The sequence below is a fragment of the Podarcis muralis genome, chromosome 4 (genome assembly GCF_964188315.1).
Source record: "Podarcis muralis chromosome 4, rPodMur119.hap1.1, whole genome shotgun sequence".
Classification (NCBI taxonomy): Eukaryota; Metazoa; Chordata; class Lepidosauria; order Squamata; family Lacertidae; genus Podarcis; species Podarcis muralis.
In genome coordinates this window covers 95,560,012-95,578,580 of record NC_135658.1, presented here as the reverse complement: position 1 = coordinate 95,578,580, position 18,569 = coordinate 95,560,012, and the positions used below count along the sequence as shown (strand labels likewise).

At 42.9% G+C, this 18,569-nt stretch overlaps 1 protein-coding gene and 1 long non-coding RNA gene across 13 annotated transcripts in view; both read right to left on the bottom strand.

Annotated features, from left to right (window-relative positions):
• Positions 1–18,569, bottom strand: part of LOC144327554 (uncharacterized) — a 98,083-nt gene that overhangs the window by 39,610 nt on the left and 39,904 nt on the right. The gene's annotated exons all lie outside the window — the stretch shown is intronic.
• MBNL2 (muscleblind like splicing regulator 2) overlaps positions 1–18,569 on the bottom strand; it is an 81,119-nt gene that overhangs the window by 39,610 nt on the left and 22,940 nt on the right. For all 12 annotated transcript variants that reach the window (XM_028728319.2, XM_077927728.1, XM_028728325.2 and 9 more), the window contains exon 3: positions 616–780. In XM_028728319.2, the coding sequence (XP_028584152.2) occupies positions 616–780 (165 nt within the window). The remainder of the gene's footprint in view (positions 1–615; positions 781–18,569) is intronic.

The following is an 18,569-nucleotide window of genomic DNA, read 5'->3' as shown; positions in this document are numbered from 1 at the left end:
TACATTATGGTATGGCCTACTTCTAGTCGGACTAAAGAAGGGTGAGTAGAAACTGTCAGTTACAGATTAGGAAATTCATAGGTATTATCTGAACCTATAAAGGAATAGCATGCCTGTGATGACAAAAATGCTAAAGGACAATCAACAAGAATGCTAAACAAAAAGCTGCAAGTTCATAATATGATTTCCACATTATAGGTTAAACTTTCAGAACAAAGCCATTCTAGAATAAGAACACCCCCAATAGCCCTGCCTTTAATGAAGAATGCATACAAATTATGGTATATAAAAATAATTTTATAAACTATCCAAATATAGCTCTACAGCTCAGACTTTCACTTATTGGCCTAATAATCAATAAGCTGCCTAGTCCTGAAACTGAAACATTTCAAAACAGCTGCACAAATCTATTTATGTATATATCGATATAGATATATATGAATTTAATTTACAAAACTGATCTAGGCATTTTATTTCAGAACTTCACAACAGCAATATTGTAATAACTACATAAGTTAAGGTGGAAATGTTAAAGTGCTTGAAATGCATTTGTCAGTTTATCTGGAAATGACTTGTAAAGGTGATACAGACAACTCTTTTGTTAAAGGTACTTACCATTGGCTGAAGAGGCGTTCCTGGAAACATAAATTGCATCTGCTGTGCAAGCATTGCTGCTGCAGTTTTCTGTTGGATCAGGTTGTTCCTTCCATTAATTTCTAGCTGCGTTTTCAAATGTGTTGGTGGATGAAGATATTTGCAGTTCTCCCTTGTGCAACGGCTCTGAAAAATGTGAAAATTTTACTCAGTTCTGGAAATTTAACTATAGGCTGGTGTTATCACAAAAGCATCTGCAATGGTTGGCCTTTCTCCAAGGCATTACATCCCTATCCTAATAATATTGAGCATTCCATTGAAATCAATGGGAAGTACTTGTATGTAGCATATTTAGTATTGTGGTCTGATCATTAACGGCCTTGCAAAATAATACCAAGGTGGAGCCTTGGTGCTGCCCTCTGTGGATGGAATGAAGGGAGAAGTTGAAGGTTTAGGAGCATCGTATCCAACGCAAAAAGACACAGGGCACGTCCTGCTCTACTTCCAAACACACCCCATGACATACGCCATGAGACTGGATGTAGTGCTCACAGAACTGCATTTCTCAGCCTCACTCCAAGAACTTCAATGGGGGAGACTCTAGAGCAGCAGTTCTCAACCTGTGGGTCCCCAGATGTTGTTGGGTTACAACTCCCATCATCCCTGAGCTCTGGCCTTGCTAGCTAGGGGTGATGGGAGTTGTAGTCCAACAAACATCTGAGGACTCACAGGTTGAAAAAGGCTGCTCTAGAGCAGTGTTTCCCAACCTTGGGCCTCCAGCTGTTTTTGGACTACAACTCCCATCATCCCTAGCTAGCAAGACCAGTGGTCAGGGATGATGGGAATTGTAGTTCAAAAACAGCTGGAGGCCCAAGGTTGGGAAACACTGCTCTAGAGTCTAGCTCCAGGCTCAATCCCACCCTAGGACCACTTTTTATATGAGGCAGTAACTTAGCCATACAGAAGTGAGAAGGATGGGTTGTTAAGGCCTCTTAAAGACCCTCGAGTGCCCTGCAATTGAGAAGGGTCAAGAGGCATTCTCCCAGGACCAACCTTTGCTTGACACCATTCACCTCCTTCCAGCAGATGTGATGAGAACTACCATTATTACAGTCTTCCATTCACCCACCCGCTTGGATATTCAATAAAGCTGCCATCTACTTCATGAGATAAACCACAAACGTCCATACTATCTTAATTGACGGATATTCACAGTTCAAAAAGAAACAACGTACACATGACATAATGGATTGGATCCAAAGGTCCAAAGCAGAACTCTCCACTCTTCCAGAAGCCAGTGTGATGTTGTGGTTAGAGAAACAGAGGTTCAAATTCTCACTTAACCCAGAAGCTCCTTAGGTGATCTCAGACAAGTCACTCTCTCTCTATGTTATTTTATAGGGTTGTTGTGAGGACTAAATGGATGGGGTGAGGAGAACCAGATATACTGCCCTGAGCTCATTAGAAGAAGGGTAAGGTAAAGGGACCCCTGACCATTAGGTCCAGTCGTGACCGACTCTGGGGTTGCGTGCTCATCTTGCTCTATAGGCCGAGGGAGCCGGCGTTTGTCCGCAGACAGCTTCTAGGTCATGTGGCCAGCATGACTAAGCCGCTTCTGGTGAACCAGAGCAGCACACGGAAACACCGTTTACCTTCCCGCCGGAGCGGTACCTATTTATCTACTTGCACTTTGAGGTGCTTTTGAACTGCTAGGTTGGCAGGAGCAGGCGCCGAGCAATGGGAGCTCACCCCGTTGCGGGGATTCGAACCGCCGACCTTCTGATTGGCAAGTCCTAGGCTCTGTGGTTTAACCCACAGCGCCACCCGCGTCCCTTTGGAAGAAAGGTAGCAATGTAGTAAATAAATAAGTAGTAAAAAATCTGCAGAGACCGCTGCTAAATTACAGCCCCCTCTGAAAACTTTAGAGCTGCTTCAGTTTACAGAAAGGCCACCTGGGATGTAACTCATTATGCCACATTTGAAATGTTTGATCTCAAAAGGAGAATGTTTTTGACAGCCCTTTGTTTTGATTTGTTCAACAATAAGAAACAGGCTTCATTTTAATGGCTGTGTGTAGAGAATCCTATCTCAGCTTAATAAGCTTTATATAAATGAGATATAAATGAGCTTTTTTTCTGTGCTTGCAGACCCTTCACAGCTTGGGGACTCAAACCAGGAAGTCTTTAATGAACCATGTTTTCTGTTTTGTGCAAACAGGGAAGCTATGGTTACCAGAACTGGGCCAAGACAGGATATTAAACCAAATTCAAACAGTGGATTAACAGTGGTTCTGAAGTCAGGTTTCCCAGTTTGGGCAAAATGAGAAACAATGGTTAATTAGAGACTGAATGGTTTGAATGTCTGCACTGCAAAGAGAAGAGTGAAGGGACTGTGTGCACAACTAAAAAGGCCAAGATACAGTTGTTAGAACTGAGCCATTCTATTTGATAAGAGAGTAAGGGATTCAATTTTTTTGTATGTCTCAGATTTCAATTTAACACAGTTATTTTACATTTGATCAAGTTAAAAAAACAAAAAAACAGCATCCCTTCTTACATCCAGACAGAAAACCTGTTTGGTTTTTGTTTGTTTTGAAAATAGGGAGATTTTCTACTACTGACAAACGGGGTGACATTTCCCCTAGAGATCACATACAGTGTGTCTAGAGTATCCTTCCTTTGATTCCGCCCCCCCCCCCCCCGTCTCTAGAACTACCCAGTGCAGTTCTAACCTTACAAAATATCTGCTATTTTTTCTTAAATCCATATATAATTATTACCTCCTACAAGCCTAAGCATAACACATTATTGACACTAAATAAATGTTTAGAAGCTGGACCCCAATGTACTTTGCAAACTGCGAAGAAATCCTGTTTGTTTCAACTGTCTTTTAATAGGTACAGTCAAACCTCGGTTGTTGAATGTAATCCATTCCGGAAGCCCGTTCAGCTCCCAAAACATTCGACAACTGAGGTGTGGCTTACAATTGGCTGCAAGAGCTTCTTGTACTCAAGCGGAAGTTGCGTTGGACATTCGGATTCTGAAAAATGTTCAAATACCAGAACACTTACTTTCGGGTTTTGGGCATTCGGGAGCCGAAACGTACAGTAACGGAGGCATTCGGGAACCGAGGTTTGACTGTTTCGTGCAACTTAACTTGTTTTTCTGTACTGTAATGTCTGCTGCATGATTATTATTTTTAAAAAAAGAAATATTAAAGATTTTCATGGTTTACAAAAGCATGTGCATCGTCTCTTTTTCAGGTTGTGTTTTCTACAGATCAGTTACATTTGTTGTGAGACTTTAGTGTTGAATAACTTGGGAAGAAAGGAGGGGGGAAGAGACACATAAACTAAAGTAGAAGAATATAAGCTTTACCACGCCACCCAACCCTTGTATAATGTTTGTGATGGAAGAAGTCTTCTATCTGGTCAGGTGAAAGTCGGTTTATGACAGTCACTGGGGAACCCTAACTGAGAGCTGGGGAGGGGCTGGAGACGGAACTCTATGCAAAAGAAGGAGGGAAGGTACACAAATTCTGGTTGGTGGGTGTCAGGTTTAGAAGTCTTAGTTGGACAGTGTGATTGGCTGGAGCTGGATGTGGGGTGGAGTCAGAAGAAATGCATATATGGCTAGGTGCTAGTCAGGATAAATCAATATAGGTTGGTGCTTGGTCCTTGTGGTGGACAGCCAGAAGAAGATGAAAAACAGATCCTATGCTTGAATACGTGACCGAACAAGGGCTTTTGCCAAAGTCCTCAGTTACACTGTTAGTAAGGCTTAACTGGAGTGGAGTCAAATACCAAGGCAACTGAGCAGAAGATTTTTAATACGGTAACAGATTACATCCTCCAAGTTGTCTTGGTTGGTATTTCAAGTTCCAGTAACAAGTTAGAAAAGCGTATAAGAATTTAAGGAGATAGAACTACAGTGGTGCCCCGCAAGACGAACGCCTCGCAAGACGGAAAACCCGCTAGACGAAAGGGTTTTCCGTTTTGGAGGCGCTTCGCAAAACGAATTTCCCTATGGGCTTCCTTCGCAAGACGAAAGCCCATAGGGAAATCTCCGGGACAGCGGGGAAGCGCAGCGCGTCTTCCCCACTGTCCTCGGACCTCCTCCCGCCGCCAGGCTTCGGAAGGCTGCTCCGAAGCCTGGCGTGGGGCGGAGAGGTTTTTTAAAAACCCCGGGACAGCGGGGGACTTCTCCGCTGTCCGGGGCGATTTTAAAATGCTGCCGGGTGGCAGCGCTGCCGCCCAGCAGCATTTAAAAAAACCCGGGACAGCGGGTTTAAAATCGCCCCGGGCGGCGCGTTTCTCCGCTGTGCCGGAGGGCTTTTGAAGGCAGGCGGGGGGAGCAAAGACTTTCGCCCCCCTCCCGCCTTCAGAAGAGGTCCTGGAGGTCTTCTGAAGGCAGGCGGGGGGCGAAAGTCTTTGTTCCCCCCTGCCTGCCTTCCTGTTCTCCGCTGTCCCGGAGGGCTTTTGAAGGCAGGCGGGGGGGGGAGCAAAGACTTTCGCCCCCCGCCTGCCTTCAGAAGAGGTCCTGGACCTCTTCTGAAGGCGGGCGGGGGGCGAAAGTCTTTGCTCCCCCCTGCCTGCCTTCCCGGGAGAGCGGAGAAACGTGCAGCCTCTCCTTGCGGAGGGGTTGCGCGCAGCTATGGAAGAAGGCAAGGCAGCGAGCGGGATGGATCCCGATCGCTGTTTTGCCTTCCCCTTTAGCCCCGTGCAGCCTCTCCTTGCGGAGGGGTTGCGCGCAGCTATGGAAGAAGGCAAGGCAGCGAGCGGGATGGATCCCGCTCGCTGTTTTGCCTTCCCCTTTAGCCCCGTGCAGCCTCTCCTTGCGGAGGGGTTGCGCGCAGCTATGGAAGAAGGCAAGGCAGCGAGCGGGATGGATCCCGCTCGCTGTTTTGCCTTCCCCTTTAGCCCCGTGCAGCCTCTCCTTGCCGGGAGACACTGCGCAGGGCTTTCCTGGCTTTTCTGGGAGGTGGGGGAATTCCCCCACCTCCCGCAAAACCGGCAGAAGCCGCGCGCACTTTAAAAGGGCTGCACGGCTTCTCCTGGCTTTCCTGTCCCCGACGGCTTTTGAAGGCAGGCGGGGGGAGCAAAGACTTTCGCCCCCCGCCCGCCTTCAGAAGAGGTCCTGGACCTCTTCTGAAGGCTGGCGGGGGGCAAAAGTCTTTGTCCCCCCTGCCTGCCTTCCCAGGGGCTTTTAAATCGCCCCGGACAGCGGAGAAGTCCTCCGCTGTCCCGGGGCGATTTTAAAATGCCGCCTGCCAGCATTTTAAGATCGCCCCGGACAGCGGAGAAGCCCTCCGCTGTCCCGGGGTTTTTTAAAATGCTGGGGGGTGGGTGGGAAGAAAAGCCCTTGTCCCCCCCCCCCAGCCTTCAGAAGAGGTCGGGGGACAGACTGTCCCCGGACCTGGTCCGAAGTCGGTTTCCATAGGAACGCATTAATTGATTTTCAATGCATTCCTATGGGAAACCGTGCATCGCAAGACGAAAAACTCGCAAGAAGAAAAAACTTGTGGAACGAATTAATTTCGTCTTGCGAGGCACCACTGTATATTAAAGTAACCACATAAGCCTGTGTACTACATAATCTTGTAAGAAATAAACATTAATATCATAGTTAAGTATAGCAACTATACCAGATAGGCTTTGAAGCACGTCTATATCCCACTGTGCTATTAAGGACAGAGGTGGAATTAAATGGTGGCAGAAGTATGGGTTTAAGAAAACCATTGGAATAGAAGTTGGGTTTTGTTAATAAAGTAAGGAAAACCCCCCTTTCCTCCACACAACACTATAATAAAGCCATCTGCATACTATAGTGAACATAAATTATAATTAATAAATTATCTGTTTCTGTTACATATGTTAATCCCATCCTTTTGCACTAATTACGTAAATGGAAACTCAATTACTAAAGCGGCAGGTACAGCAGAGAAAATTAAAAGGACCTAAATTCTATTATTCTGACCATCTAACCATCCATAAGACCTGCCTGACTGAGACCATGGCTTCTCCTTTGCTGGAGAACAGGTCGAATTCTTCAGATCTGGGAACTAACTAGATGACACTGCTAATTGGAGAAATGGGAATAGGAGGTTATTAAGCAACTGGCCTGCAGACCAAGATGTGTTAAGAACGTATCAAGAAGGTCACCCAGGGCAGGATCCAGCCAAAGTTAAGTATTATTTTAAGCACTGTTTATTTCAATAGAAATTAAATATGCTAAACTCTGGCTGGAAAGTGAATACCAATGGCTTACATATTACAGTCTTTCTGAGGCAAGGTCTACACTTTTACTAAATATGCCCCAAGTGCCTGGCACAATGCGAGTCTGATATCACCAACCGTCTCTAAGCTTTACTGTATTATGAACAATATACAGAGGCTTTATTTTATTAGTAGGCTTCATCCTTCATTGTCCAACCAGAAAAGTGGTTTTCCTAGAAAAGGGCAAAAAGCAACAATCTTGCAAAGCATTCAAGTAGATGGATGAAAATTCCACCACTATACAAAGGCACATTCTCTTATCTCTGTGTGAGGCTGGCTGGCTGGGTTTCATTGCTTAATGATACTGCCAGAGCTGCAACTGTGCCATTAACAATGCATGTGTTTAGGGGGGCAGGATTTCCCAACGAGAGGGCAGCATGATAAAACATTTCCAGTTCCTTGGGAAGGTGACAAAAAATTATGGGGAGCAGATTAAAAATAAACGAAGAACTTCATTTGCCAAATCATTCATTAATCTTGATAAAGCAGAGCTTGAGGGGATTAAAGAAAATAAAAAGACAGTCCAGGTTCCATTCACATTTATAGCTGAAATGAAAACCTCACATGCCAAGGCAGAGTTTGCACGCATCCTGTATTATTCCTGCAAAAATTACATTAAAGCAGGGTCTGCCGGTGTAAACATTGCTTATTGGGAATGACCTTAGAGGCTGTGGGGAGGGGAAATTTGTCTTCTTCTGCCAGGATACTCCTTTTCCTCCTTTGAGACTGAAAGGGCTCACCATGCCATGGGGTAAACAAGCACAATACTTTCATTATCCACCTCTCTCACCTTTACAAGATCTAACCTGCAGTCTAGCATAACAGACCCGTCTGTTGGGTGGACCGGGTGTTGCTGCTCCTCCCAGCCTCAGTCAGCCTTCCTTGCCCGCCTTCCAACCTCTCCAGGTGATGGTGCTGCCTGTCAGCTTCGCCCTTCTCAGTCTCATTGCTGCTGTTATACAAAATCATTGCTGAGAAGGGTGGGGTGGGGGAACTGGAATGAGCTGGCTCAGACTCTCATCAAGTCATCTTCTTGGTTACTTGAGTTCTACAACTTTTGTGGGTCCTCCCATTAGGCAAGCCTGAACAACCTTAGCCTCATCACCAGGGCCCTGCATTATCTGATTTCTTTCCGCAGGGCCTGTAAGACAGAGTTGTTCCACCTGGCCTTTGGCTTGGAATCAACTTGATCCCCTCCCCTATCTGGGGACTTCCCGGGCTTTTTTCTGGCCCACGCAGGACCATTCTGGATAGTTGGCCTTGGTGAAGATTTGACGCTTTCATCCCCAAAAGGTTTTTGATTTGAGTTTCTACTGAAATGAGGCTGCATTTTAAATGCTGTATTTTAATCTTGTTTTTAAGTTGTATTTTAATCAATTGTTTTTATACCTGGTGTTAGCCGCCCTGAGCCCGGTCTTGGCTGGGGAGGGCGGGGTATAGATAAAATTTATTATTGTTGTTGTTATCAGATGAGCAGCCCAGAGTGGATGGCGAAACTCAGCCAGATGAGCAGGGTATATATAAAATTATTATTATTATTATTATTATTATTATTATTAGGTGCTATGCAGATAAAACACACCAAGAGTGGTAAGGGAATCAGGGAAGCTAGTCAAAATATGATTAACAAAATTAATCTGTCTCTGGCAATATCTGCAAAGCTGCCCAGCAGAAAAGTCAGAGTACGATGAAGGACATAAGTGGCAATTACTCTGAACAGACAACCCAAAGCAAATACTAGCTTAGTTTAGAAATCGTGATTTCACTTGATCAAATTCTGGCATTCAAGATGGATATTTTTACATTCAAGATGACCACAGCATTGTAATACACAGCAAATGCATATTTCTAATTATCTCCATGCCACAATCCCAACCACTTATAACAAAGATGACTGAGTTACTTGTTTCAAGCGTCTCTTTCTGACACGTACCTCATACCATGATTAAAATCACCATGGCACTTCAGATCTGAGTTGATCTGAAAGATATTTAGGTTAAAAATATAACAGAGCTTAAACTGTGCTCTATCATTAGTCCTTTTCAAGTTTAAGATTTTTCCGTAATGCTTTTCAAACGACTTGTGTTCTAAAAATAACTGATTTGCTTGAGTGAAGTCTTTTTCTTTTTCTGTCTTATATCAGTGTGTGACAGTAAAATTATGATGGATAATTAGCATTTTGTCTGAAGAAAATTCACACAGCCAGATCACTAGGCAACATCTGAGCTGGAGGGCAGAAACAACTCTACTTTGGTAAGGATTTCAAGTTTACTTTATTAAAAGAAATTAATAATTGTACGCGGCTGTTCCTTGAGGAAAGGAGATGAACAGCTCTCATCAACATGTCACTGCAAATGATTGCTACAGATTATTCCTATCAACAGATGTCTGAAATTAATTTTATACATACAGAGATCTACAAATTAGAACTGGACTTGCAAATCTGGTAGCTAGCTGTGATGTCCAATCCTGTCAGAATTTTAGTGATCCTCACTTCTAAGCCAGGATGTTAAGGATCACATCTTAAATAGAAGCTAGTTTATTTAGGACTTTATTAAGTAATTGCTGCTTTCAAAATTTAGGTTTCAATCCTACCTCCCTATGTTGACAACAAGAAGGTAGCAACAATGCAGCAGTCATCTCTCTACCACCAGAGGTGAGAACTGATATGAAGGTCTCTCCTGCCAACAGCAGTCAGTGGAAGCCACAAAATGGGATGTTTGGGCGCAAGGTCATGGAGACTTTGGATCAGTGGCAACAACAAAAAGGAGGGAAAGCCTCTCATCACTTACCAGGGCTTCGGATGTGGTGGTATATCCATCATTCTGCACCGCCCTAGCCCCTTTCAGTATTGATTTGCCCTGGTGCAATCCTATACATGAGGGACTGCCATCCCAGAACCCATGAAAGCTTTCAGGGTGCTCCTAAAAAGACGCCCCGGTTTCATGTTTTAAAAAAGTATTTTTCAAAGTGTGTGTGTGTGTGTGTGTGTATTGCACCTCAGAAGCTAATTCCAGACCCAGCTCTAGCCCTCTTGCCCCTAGAAAGTGACTCTCACCATGTGAGACTAGTAACAACATCCCACTGGAAATCTCAAGAGATGTGGTATAACAATATATGGATTATATAGTTCTCAGAACATCTAACTTACCACCATTAAGTTATTCAAGGGGGGACTGACCTTGATTTGTTTGATAAAGAATGGTATCCCTTTTTAAGTGTCTTAATGAAGGGGGCAGGTTTAGCCAGCCTCCAGCAATTCTTGACAGGAGAATTTGAAAATTCAGCAATGTTGCTTGGGCTCTTAGGTGTATTTGTACAAGAGACTTAACATCTTATGTAATTGTGTTGTATTCCATTGCACCAAAGTTGTTCTTGATTTTTGTGTTTTGTTACTGTTAAATAGATTCATAATAATAATCTAAAATAATAATAATAAAGTTTTTAGCCCACTTGGAAAGCAAGCTATAGGGCAAAATGTGCATATACCTTCTGATTTCTGCAAAATGAGAGTGGTGTGGCTACCTCGTATATTTTTCCTGGTACTGATGAATGCTCCCTGTTGTTAATAGACAGCACCAGCATTAATGTTTGTATGTGTGATCTCCATTATCAGGACCAGCAGGACACAGTGGACTTCCCACGAGAAGCATAAAGAAGGGGATGGTTGCCCCTCTATAATTTTGTATTATGCCCCCCACCACCACGACACAACAGCCATTTTGTGACTGGCACCCCATCACTTGCTCAAAATTTGAAATTTCCACACTAGTTCTCGAAAGTTGGCAACTCCTCCTATAAAGGTTTACTCAAAATACACACTTTCAATGGGGTTTACTGTAAAGGAGGATACATGGGGTGGTTTTTAAATATTTAACCTGCAATGATATGCACTGTCAGTCAAAAACCTTAAAATTTTACTCCTGGGTGTCTTCCCTTTGTAATCATGAATAGATCAGTACAGTGGTACCTCTGAATACGAATGGGATCCGTTCCGGAGTCCTGTTTGCATCCTGAAGTAAATGCAACTTGCACCTGCGCATGCACTGGGTTGCGATTCGCCACTTCCGCGCATGCGCGTGATGTCATTTTGACCATCTGCGCATGTGTGAGTGGCGAAACCCTGAAGTAACGTGTTCCGTTACTTCCGGGTCGCCACAGAGCGCAACCTGAAAGCACTCAACCTGAAGCAACTTCAATCCAACGTATGATCGCAGTTCTAAATTAAGAAATTCCTGGCTCATAATATTTCTAGCGTTCCCAGATCAATCAACAAGTCTCATATCTAATCGTTTTAATAATAATAATAATAATAATAATAATAATAATAATAATAATAAATTTTATTTATACCCCGCCCTCCCCAGCCAAGACTGGGCTCTGGGCGGCTAACAACCAATAAAAGACAAGTTGATTGAAATGCAACTTAAAAAACAAGATTAAAATACAACATTAAAATGCAGCCTCATCACAGGAGGAGAAAGGAAAAAGAAAGAGGGGGAGGGAATCAACTTGACTCCAAGCCAAAGGCCAGGCGGAACAACTCTGTCTTACAGGCCCTGCGGAAAGAAATCAGATCCTGCAGGGCCCTGGTCTCATGAGGCAGAGCGTTCCACCAGGCCGGGGCCAGTGTTGAGAAGGCCCTGGCTCTGGTTGAGGCTAATCTAACTTCCTTGGGGCCTGGGACCTCTAGGGTGTTGCTGTTTATGGACCTTAAGGTCTTCCGTGGGGCATACCGGGAGAGGACATCACACATTTTTCCTGGCATTTTTATTCCCCATTTCCACTCTCTCTGTTTCCCACTAGTTCAAGGTGGGGAGCACTAAATCTTGATTCTTTAAAGCTATAATCCTTAACACACTTACTAGAGGGGAAAATCCGCAATAAACACAGTGGTGCTTACTTCCAAGTAAGCATGAGCAGGATTGTACTGTAAATCAATTACTGTCTAATAATTAGGAAACTGCGCTGAATGGATTATATAATTTCTCTTAATGAACATTCCGCTTTTAAAAATGTACAATCCCAAACTTAAAAAGGAGAAGCAAACAAACATATTGTATTTTGTGGTTCTCTTTAAACAACCAAATATATTACAAGTTGTACACTTAATTGCTCATTTCAATGTAAGATGACAGACTCTTCTGTTAGCGGAAGGCTACAATTTGAAACAAATCTATAATTACTAAGACAAGCTATTACAAGCCTGTGAATGTGTCTTTATATCTTGATGTTTCTACTTCAAGAGATGCTACAGCTGCAAAAACAAAAAATCCCCGAAAACCTGGAAAAAAAACCCCAGTCCTACTAAATATGTTGGTAAATATCATTGGTTGATCTATTCTTCCAATTATAAGGCTGAGTGGTGTTTTTTTTTTTGGGGGGGGGCTGATTTAAAAGGAGGTCTGAATACAATACAAACATGCTAAATTCAAACATCTTAAAGCAAAGTCATTTACAACTGACTCCATGACCCTCTTTCAAACATAATGAGGAGATCTCTCTATATACAGAAGTAGTGCATTATTATGGTAACTAGAGAAGGAACAGGGACTAGAAAACCATCAAAAGTATTGTGATCCAGCCCCTAGGTCCAAGAAGCCAATCTCTATTCATTCAGAATAATCCATGAACAGAATCCAGTTTTATACCCTCCAGCTTCCTCAACAGTCAGCTCAGCTCTAAAAAAATTATTTAAAAAAATACATTATTCTCTGTAAAGAATGTGAACTCTTCTTCTGGGATTGACATGTGTCTAAAGAACAAGCAGAAGCCAGTGCTTTCAAATCAAATCACAGTGAGATCCTATAGAGGCATACTCAAAAGTAGTGTCATTAAGTTCAGTGAGGCTTACTCTTAGAGCATGTAAGTATAGAGAACTCTGTAAGTTTGTGGAGGCAGTTAGAGGATGGATTAACAGATTGAGACTGAATCTCGACAAGACAGAAGTACTGGGGACAGCAAGTGGGCAGGTGTGCAGGACTCCCTGGAACTATGCCCCTAGGACCAGGTGTGCAGCCTGGGGTCATGGACAGCTGTCCATGGAGGCGCAGGCCAATTATGTGTCCAGGAGCTCCATCCAGTACGCCAGCTGAGACCCTACTTGTCTGCGTCCTGTTTCACCAGCGTGTTATATGTTTTGGTTATCTCCTGCTTGGACTACTGCAATGCGCTCTATGTGGGGCTACCTTTGAAGGTGACCCGGAAACTACAACTAATCCAGAATGCAGCAGCTAGACTGGTGACCGGGAGTGGTTGCCGAGACTATATAACACTGGTCCTGAAAGGCCTACATTGGCTCCCAGTACGTTTCCGAGCACAATTCAAAGTGTTGGTGAGGACCTTTAAAGCCCTAAACGGCATCGGTCCTGTATACCTGAAGGAGCATGTCTATCGCCCCCCATCGTTCAACCCAGCTGGAAAGAGAGGTCCAGTTTTCAGAGCCTTCTGGTGGTTTCTTCATTGTAAGAAGTGAAATTACAGGGAACCAGGCAGAGGGCCTTCTTTGTAGTGGCACCTGCTCTCTGGAATGCCCTCCCCTCAGATGTCCAAGAGAGACACAATTATGCAACTTTCCGTAGTCATCAGGATTTTTTTAATGCCTGATGTTTCATTATGTTCTATTAGATTTTGTTGGAAACTGCCTAGAGTGGCTTGGGCAACTCAGACAGATGGGTGTGGTACAACTAATAAATTATTATTATGTTGTTGTTGTTGTTGTTGTTGTTGTTGTTGTTGTTGTTGTTGTTGTTGTTGTTGTTGCTGCTGCTGCTGCTGCTGTTGCTGTGGTTGTTGTACTGATGTACAACCAACTTTAGAAAATATCTGACTAGTAAAAATGAAGTTTGATTTAAATCATTTTAAAGCAGGATTTTTCTTATTTATTTAGTATGAAAGCCTTAAAAAGAGGGGGTTATTAGATTATAAGAATCTAAGGGAAGCTGCACTTGCTTAAATCATTTTTATGTGATTATTAAATTCAAAAAATTCTAACGACATATATACATTAATGGGGTCTGAACTGGTGATGACTGGCCAGGAAAGAGATACTGGGGCTGTGGTCACTGTGTGTCAGCTCCATCTTAGGGAGTATTAGGAAAGGAGTTGGAAAAAAATGCTAATATGGTAATGCCATTATACAAATGTATGGTGCAATTGCAGTTGGAGTGCTGGTTCAAATCTCACCCCTGCCATGAATCTACCATGTGTCCTTAGGCATGACATTCTCTTTCAGCAACAGTCCATTCATCTGAAATATGGGCATAATAATGTTTGCACACCTTGCAGAGTCAGAAGGATGACAACCACAGAAAGCATGTGAAGCACTGGGAACAAGTGAAAACGCTTTACAACAATTAAGGATTGTTATACTATAGCCTGATTTAAACGGTACCTTTTAAAATTGCAACCAAGGTTTTTGCCATCTCCCTTAGTAAAAATGAATATTGGGGAGGGGGGGTTGTTTGATGCTACTGTTCATCATTTACTTAAAGGTATTTGGATAGCCTGCATTGAATCTGTTTCAGCAGCAAAGAGATAATATCAGATCCAGAGGCCATGCACATCAGATATGCTCTGTTATAGGGCTGGCAACATGGTGGTGTTCCCTATTGGAACTGAGATATAAATCTGCTAAGTTTAGTATTAGTACCTTGCTCTCAGGCAGAGAACACTCCGGCACAGAGCTAGCTATTGGTGCGACTTGTGCTTCTAGGTAACAATTCTTAAGGAACATGATGCATTGAAGTTCCAAACAATTTAAGTCTCAAACATTTTGGGCCAATTTTATGTGTATGGAATGGAAAAATTAGCATGCATGTTTTCTTCAAATATTTATCTCATTATATTCCATGTGATTACTCCAGTATTGATCTGGATTAAATGGCTGAAGAGTGGAGGGCCACAATTTTAGATCTGGGATTAGTTACTGTTGAACTCCTGCCACCCCTAGGTAAGATATAAACATTATGTATGTATTCATATTTTGGTACAGAAAACAGATGTCTTTAAAACAGACAAGGTGCTTATTTCAGGGGCCAGATGCATTCAGATCCTCAGTTCCCATGTCCCAGGAGCATCAGTCTATAAAATAGGTTGATGACATCCAGCTCTTTCTGCATCTCAGACAAGTGAGGTGTTCAGACTGCTGAATCACTGTCTGGGATAGACAATGGGATGGATGAAGGCTACTAAACAGAAACTCAACCCTGACAAGATGGAAGTTCTATTATTTTATTTAAGGCATTCATGCCCCACTTTTCACCATATGTCCAAAAATGGCTAGGGGTGAGGGGTACATCTGGTCAGGCAGATGGTGTCCAGCCTGTTCTGAATTGATTTGCACTCCCCCTAAAATGATCAGGTTCCTAGGTATGGCCCAAGTGACCTCGGTTCATGAAGCACCTTTCCATCAGCTTCAGCTGATGAAGAGATAACCCAGCCACTGTTATCCAATGAAGCTGTCTTTCAAAACTGCACAGAAACTGTAGTTCAAAATACAGCCTCTGGGCTTATAAAGGCCAGTTATTGGGCAGACATATTTCAAAATATTGCATTTTTAAAATTATTATGCAACACCCCCTACAAACATGATTGCTTATAATGTTAAAGGAAAACAAAAACACCTGGTATCTTGCCAGTCAATACAGCTAACAAATATTAATGTGAAATATGGGTAGTAATGCTAAGCTGTCTTTTGCTTTGGCCCTGGTTATCCAATAATTTGGATCACCTCATGGTGATTTTTCCCTTCCCATTCTCCCTTTGCGAAGCTTTCTTGTTGATGGGTCTTCATGCGTTCATTCTTTTAATGAACTGCACCCAAACAAACACTGGCCCTTAGACAGCATATATATATATATATATATATATATATATATATATATGCTTTCGTAGATTTTCACGGGTACAGGAATGCAGGTTTTGGTGTCCTCGGGTGTCTTCCCGTGTAAAAGTTGGGGTGTCTAGGCGACGTTTCGACGAGGTCTCACTCGTCATCTTCAGGCTGGTGTTTTCGGCTTCTTGTTACTGGAACAGAGCAGGATCTCAGTGTTTGCGTTCCTATAAATACTGTTGAGGAGGTGTGGTGTATAGCCTCCAATGTTCTGGGCAGAGAGGAATCCCTCAAGCAATTAAGGAACAAAAGAAGAAAAGGCACACTAGCCTGGGAACTTCCTCTCTGCCCAGAACATTGGAGGCTATACACCACACCTCCTCAACAGTATTTATAGGAACGCAAACACTGAGATCCTGCTCTGTTCCAGTAACAAGAAGCCGAAAACACCAGCCTGAAGATGACGAGTGAGACCTCGTCGAAACGTCGCCTAGACACCCCAACTTTTACACGGGAAGACACCCGAGGACACCAAAACCTGCATATATATATATATATATATATATATATATATATATATATATTGATGCATATTTGCAATAATACTTCCCCACTGGAAAATTACAGAGAAGATGATATACTATGTCTTTGGCTTCACTGCAAGTCTTCCTTTTAAGAAGACTTTTGGATTAGTGTTTAATTCTGCTGAAAACTGTCTAAGGCTATTGCCCATATGTATGTGTTAATTCTCTTCTGAAAGTTTGCAAATATAATATTATATCAGAAATGTTAACTTGGTATAGCTGGAATATAACTTCTAGGCAGGAGAAAGGCGTAAAGGAGGAGTAAGGTGGCAGAAAAGTTGGCATGATGAAAGCACACCACTGGCTCTGCTGGTGCATCTACACTGTGCCAACTTCCTGTAAGCAATAGTGACCCACCTAACAGGACGTCAGCGTGGCATCTCTGCTACACCCAGTGGGTCATTTCTGCTAGTAACCACTGAGAATCTGAAGCAAATTTGGCCAAGTGATTGGTATCACAGTTAAGGATTTCATGAATATGGAATAAAAGTTGTAAAAATATATGGCCATCAAAATGCTTTCAATTAGGAATTTCCTTTTCTCTAGAACCCTGATACTTTCATACACATGCTCTGCTGCAGCCCCTCTGGGGTTATGTCTCTTGTAAATATGAACTAGAAGCAGAGCAGATTCTGGGCAGCAGGCAAGAAGTTTTCATCCCCTAATCATTTTACAGTTCTCCACCTTGTTCATTCATTCAGCTTGGAGGGATGTGCCTAATCTTTTACTGAGATTGCGAACAGAGACAGATATTGTGACTAGCCCCAAATCATCAAGTGAGTTAATGACAGAGTGGTTTGAGGCAGCTGTGCTTGCTGTTCCCATATCTGTCCAATCAGACAAAAAGCAACGGATAGGTGGGTCAAATTTTTGACAAAAAAAGAAGGGTGCTGGCGGGGCTGAGCTTTCCACACCATCACTGTGAGAAGTGACAGGTGCCCCCCCCTTCTTTCTTTCCAGACCTTCACCGCTCACACTACCTGTGAATAAGGGCAGATCCACGAAGAAACAAATGTCTTTGCTTCCATCATGCCGAGTTTGTCCCTGTGCTGTGACTTGCGAACAAGCCTTCCAGCCCCCAGGGTCATCATGCAAACTTGCTTACATAAAAATGTAAGCAAAGATAACTCTGCTTGTATGAAAAGCATGACAATGGTGACCCTCACGTACGTTCAATCACTTGGACTCCTGTTCCTGCTGCTAAATATTTAATTGCACATAGCGCCAAGTCTTCCTTGGTATTATACAAATTCACAAAAGTGGCAAACAGTTGACAACGGACACGCAATACAGCGATGGAGGAGAGGTCAGAGACTGATAGTGAATAATGGGGATGAGCAAGTCTGATGGTAGGAGTTAACCCAGGAGTGGGTTATGGTAGCAAGGCAAGTTGCGTTGGACATAAAATGGTTTATATGCGGCGCATATAGACTAAGAGAGCAAAGGATGTGCATGTAACAATAAAACATGAATGCTTCCACTGTCCTAAATGAGCTAGAACATCTCTTAAGAAGCTATTAAAACACAATATGATAATCCATGGATTAAGGTCATTAATAGTGCACAAAGACAATTGTTTGTGTGAAGGACTTGCATGATATAAAGCCAACAGATTTTCCTGAAGGGGCCTTTCTTTTTTCTACAGTTACTTCTCTCTGCCCCCCCCCCCCCAACATGCATCTCTCTCCAGACCAGACACACACCAGAAATATCCTGAAGGAAGGTTATCGTGTGAACCTGTTTACTGCTAAGATGTACATTTGCAGACTAACTTGCATCTTGGTGGTGATGCAAACACTTCCTCTTCTTAAAGGGTATGCATACTTCCAAATGTCTTAGATTTAAGACGTGCAAAGTTGAAAAACATTTTATGGAAGGGGCTCTAAGCCAAAGAGAGAAGGGGTATGACAGACAAGTACTTACCATTCCGAGAAACAGAGCATAAAAGTCTACACACTAGCCAAGTACCACCACTAGCCAAAAATAGCCTTAATCATTTAACCACATCAACGTTTTAAAACTAAACAGGTCTTTTGATTCTCAGAACTAAGCATTTGACTCTTAATACGCCTGTATAAACAACCAAACCAATTACAATAAAAAATGCACGATAAAACTTTTGTTACTCTTATGCTTTATACAAACAAAAAGTTTCAAGAAGCAAGACAGACTTTCTCAGGCTGATCCCACAACTTGACTGTGAGGAGAGGGCTGAAAAGCCAATGGGCTCCCAGAAACCCTGATGTCCTTAGCTTAGGAAGGTAGTGGCCGAAGAAAGAAGACA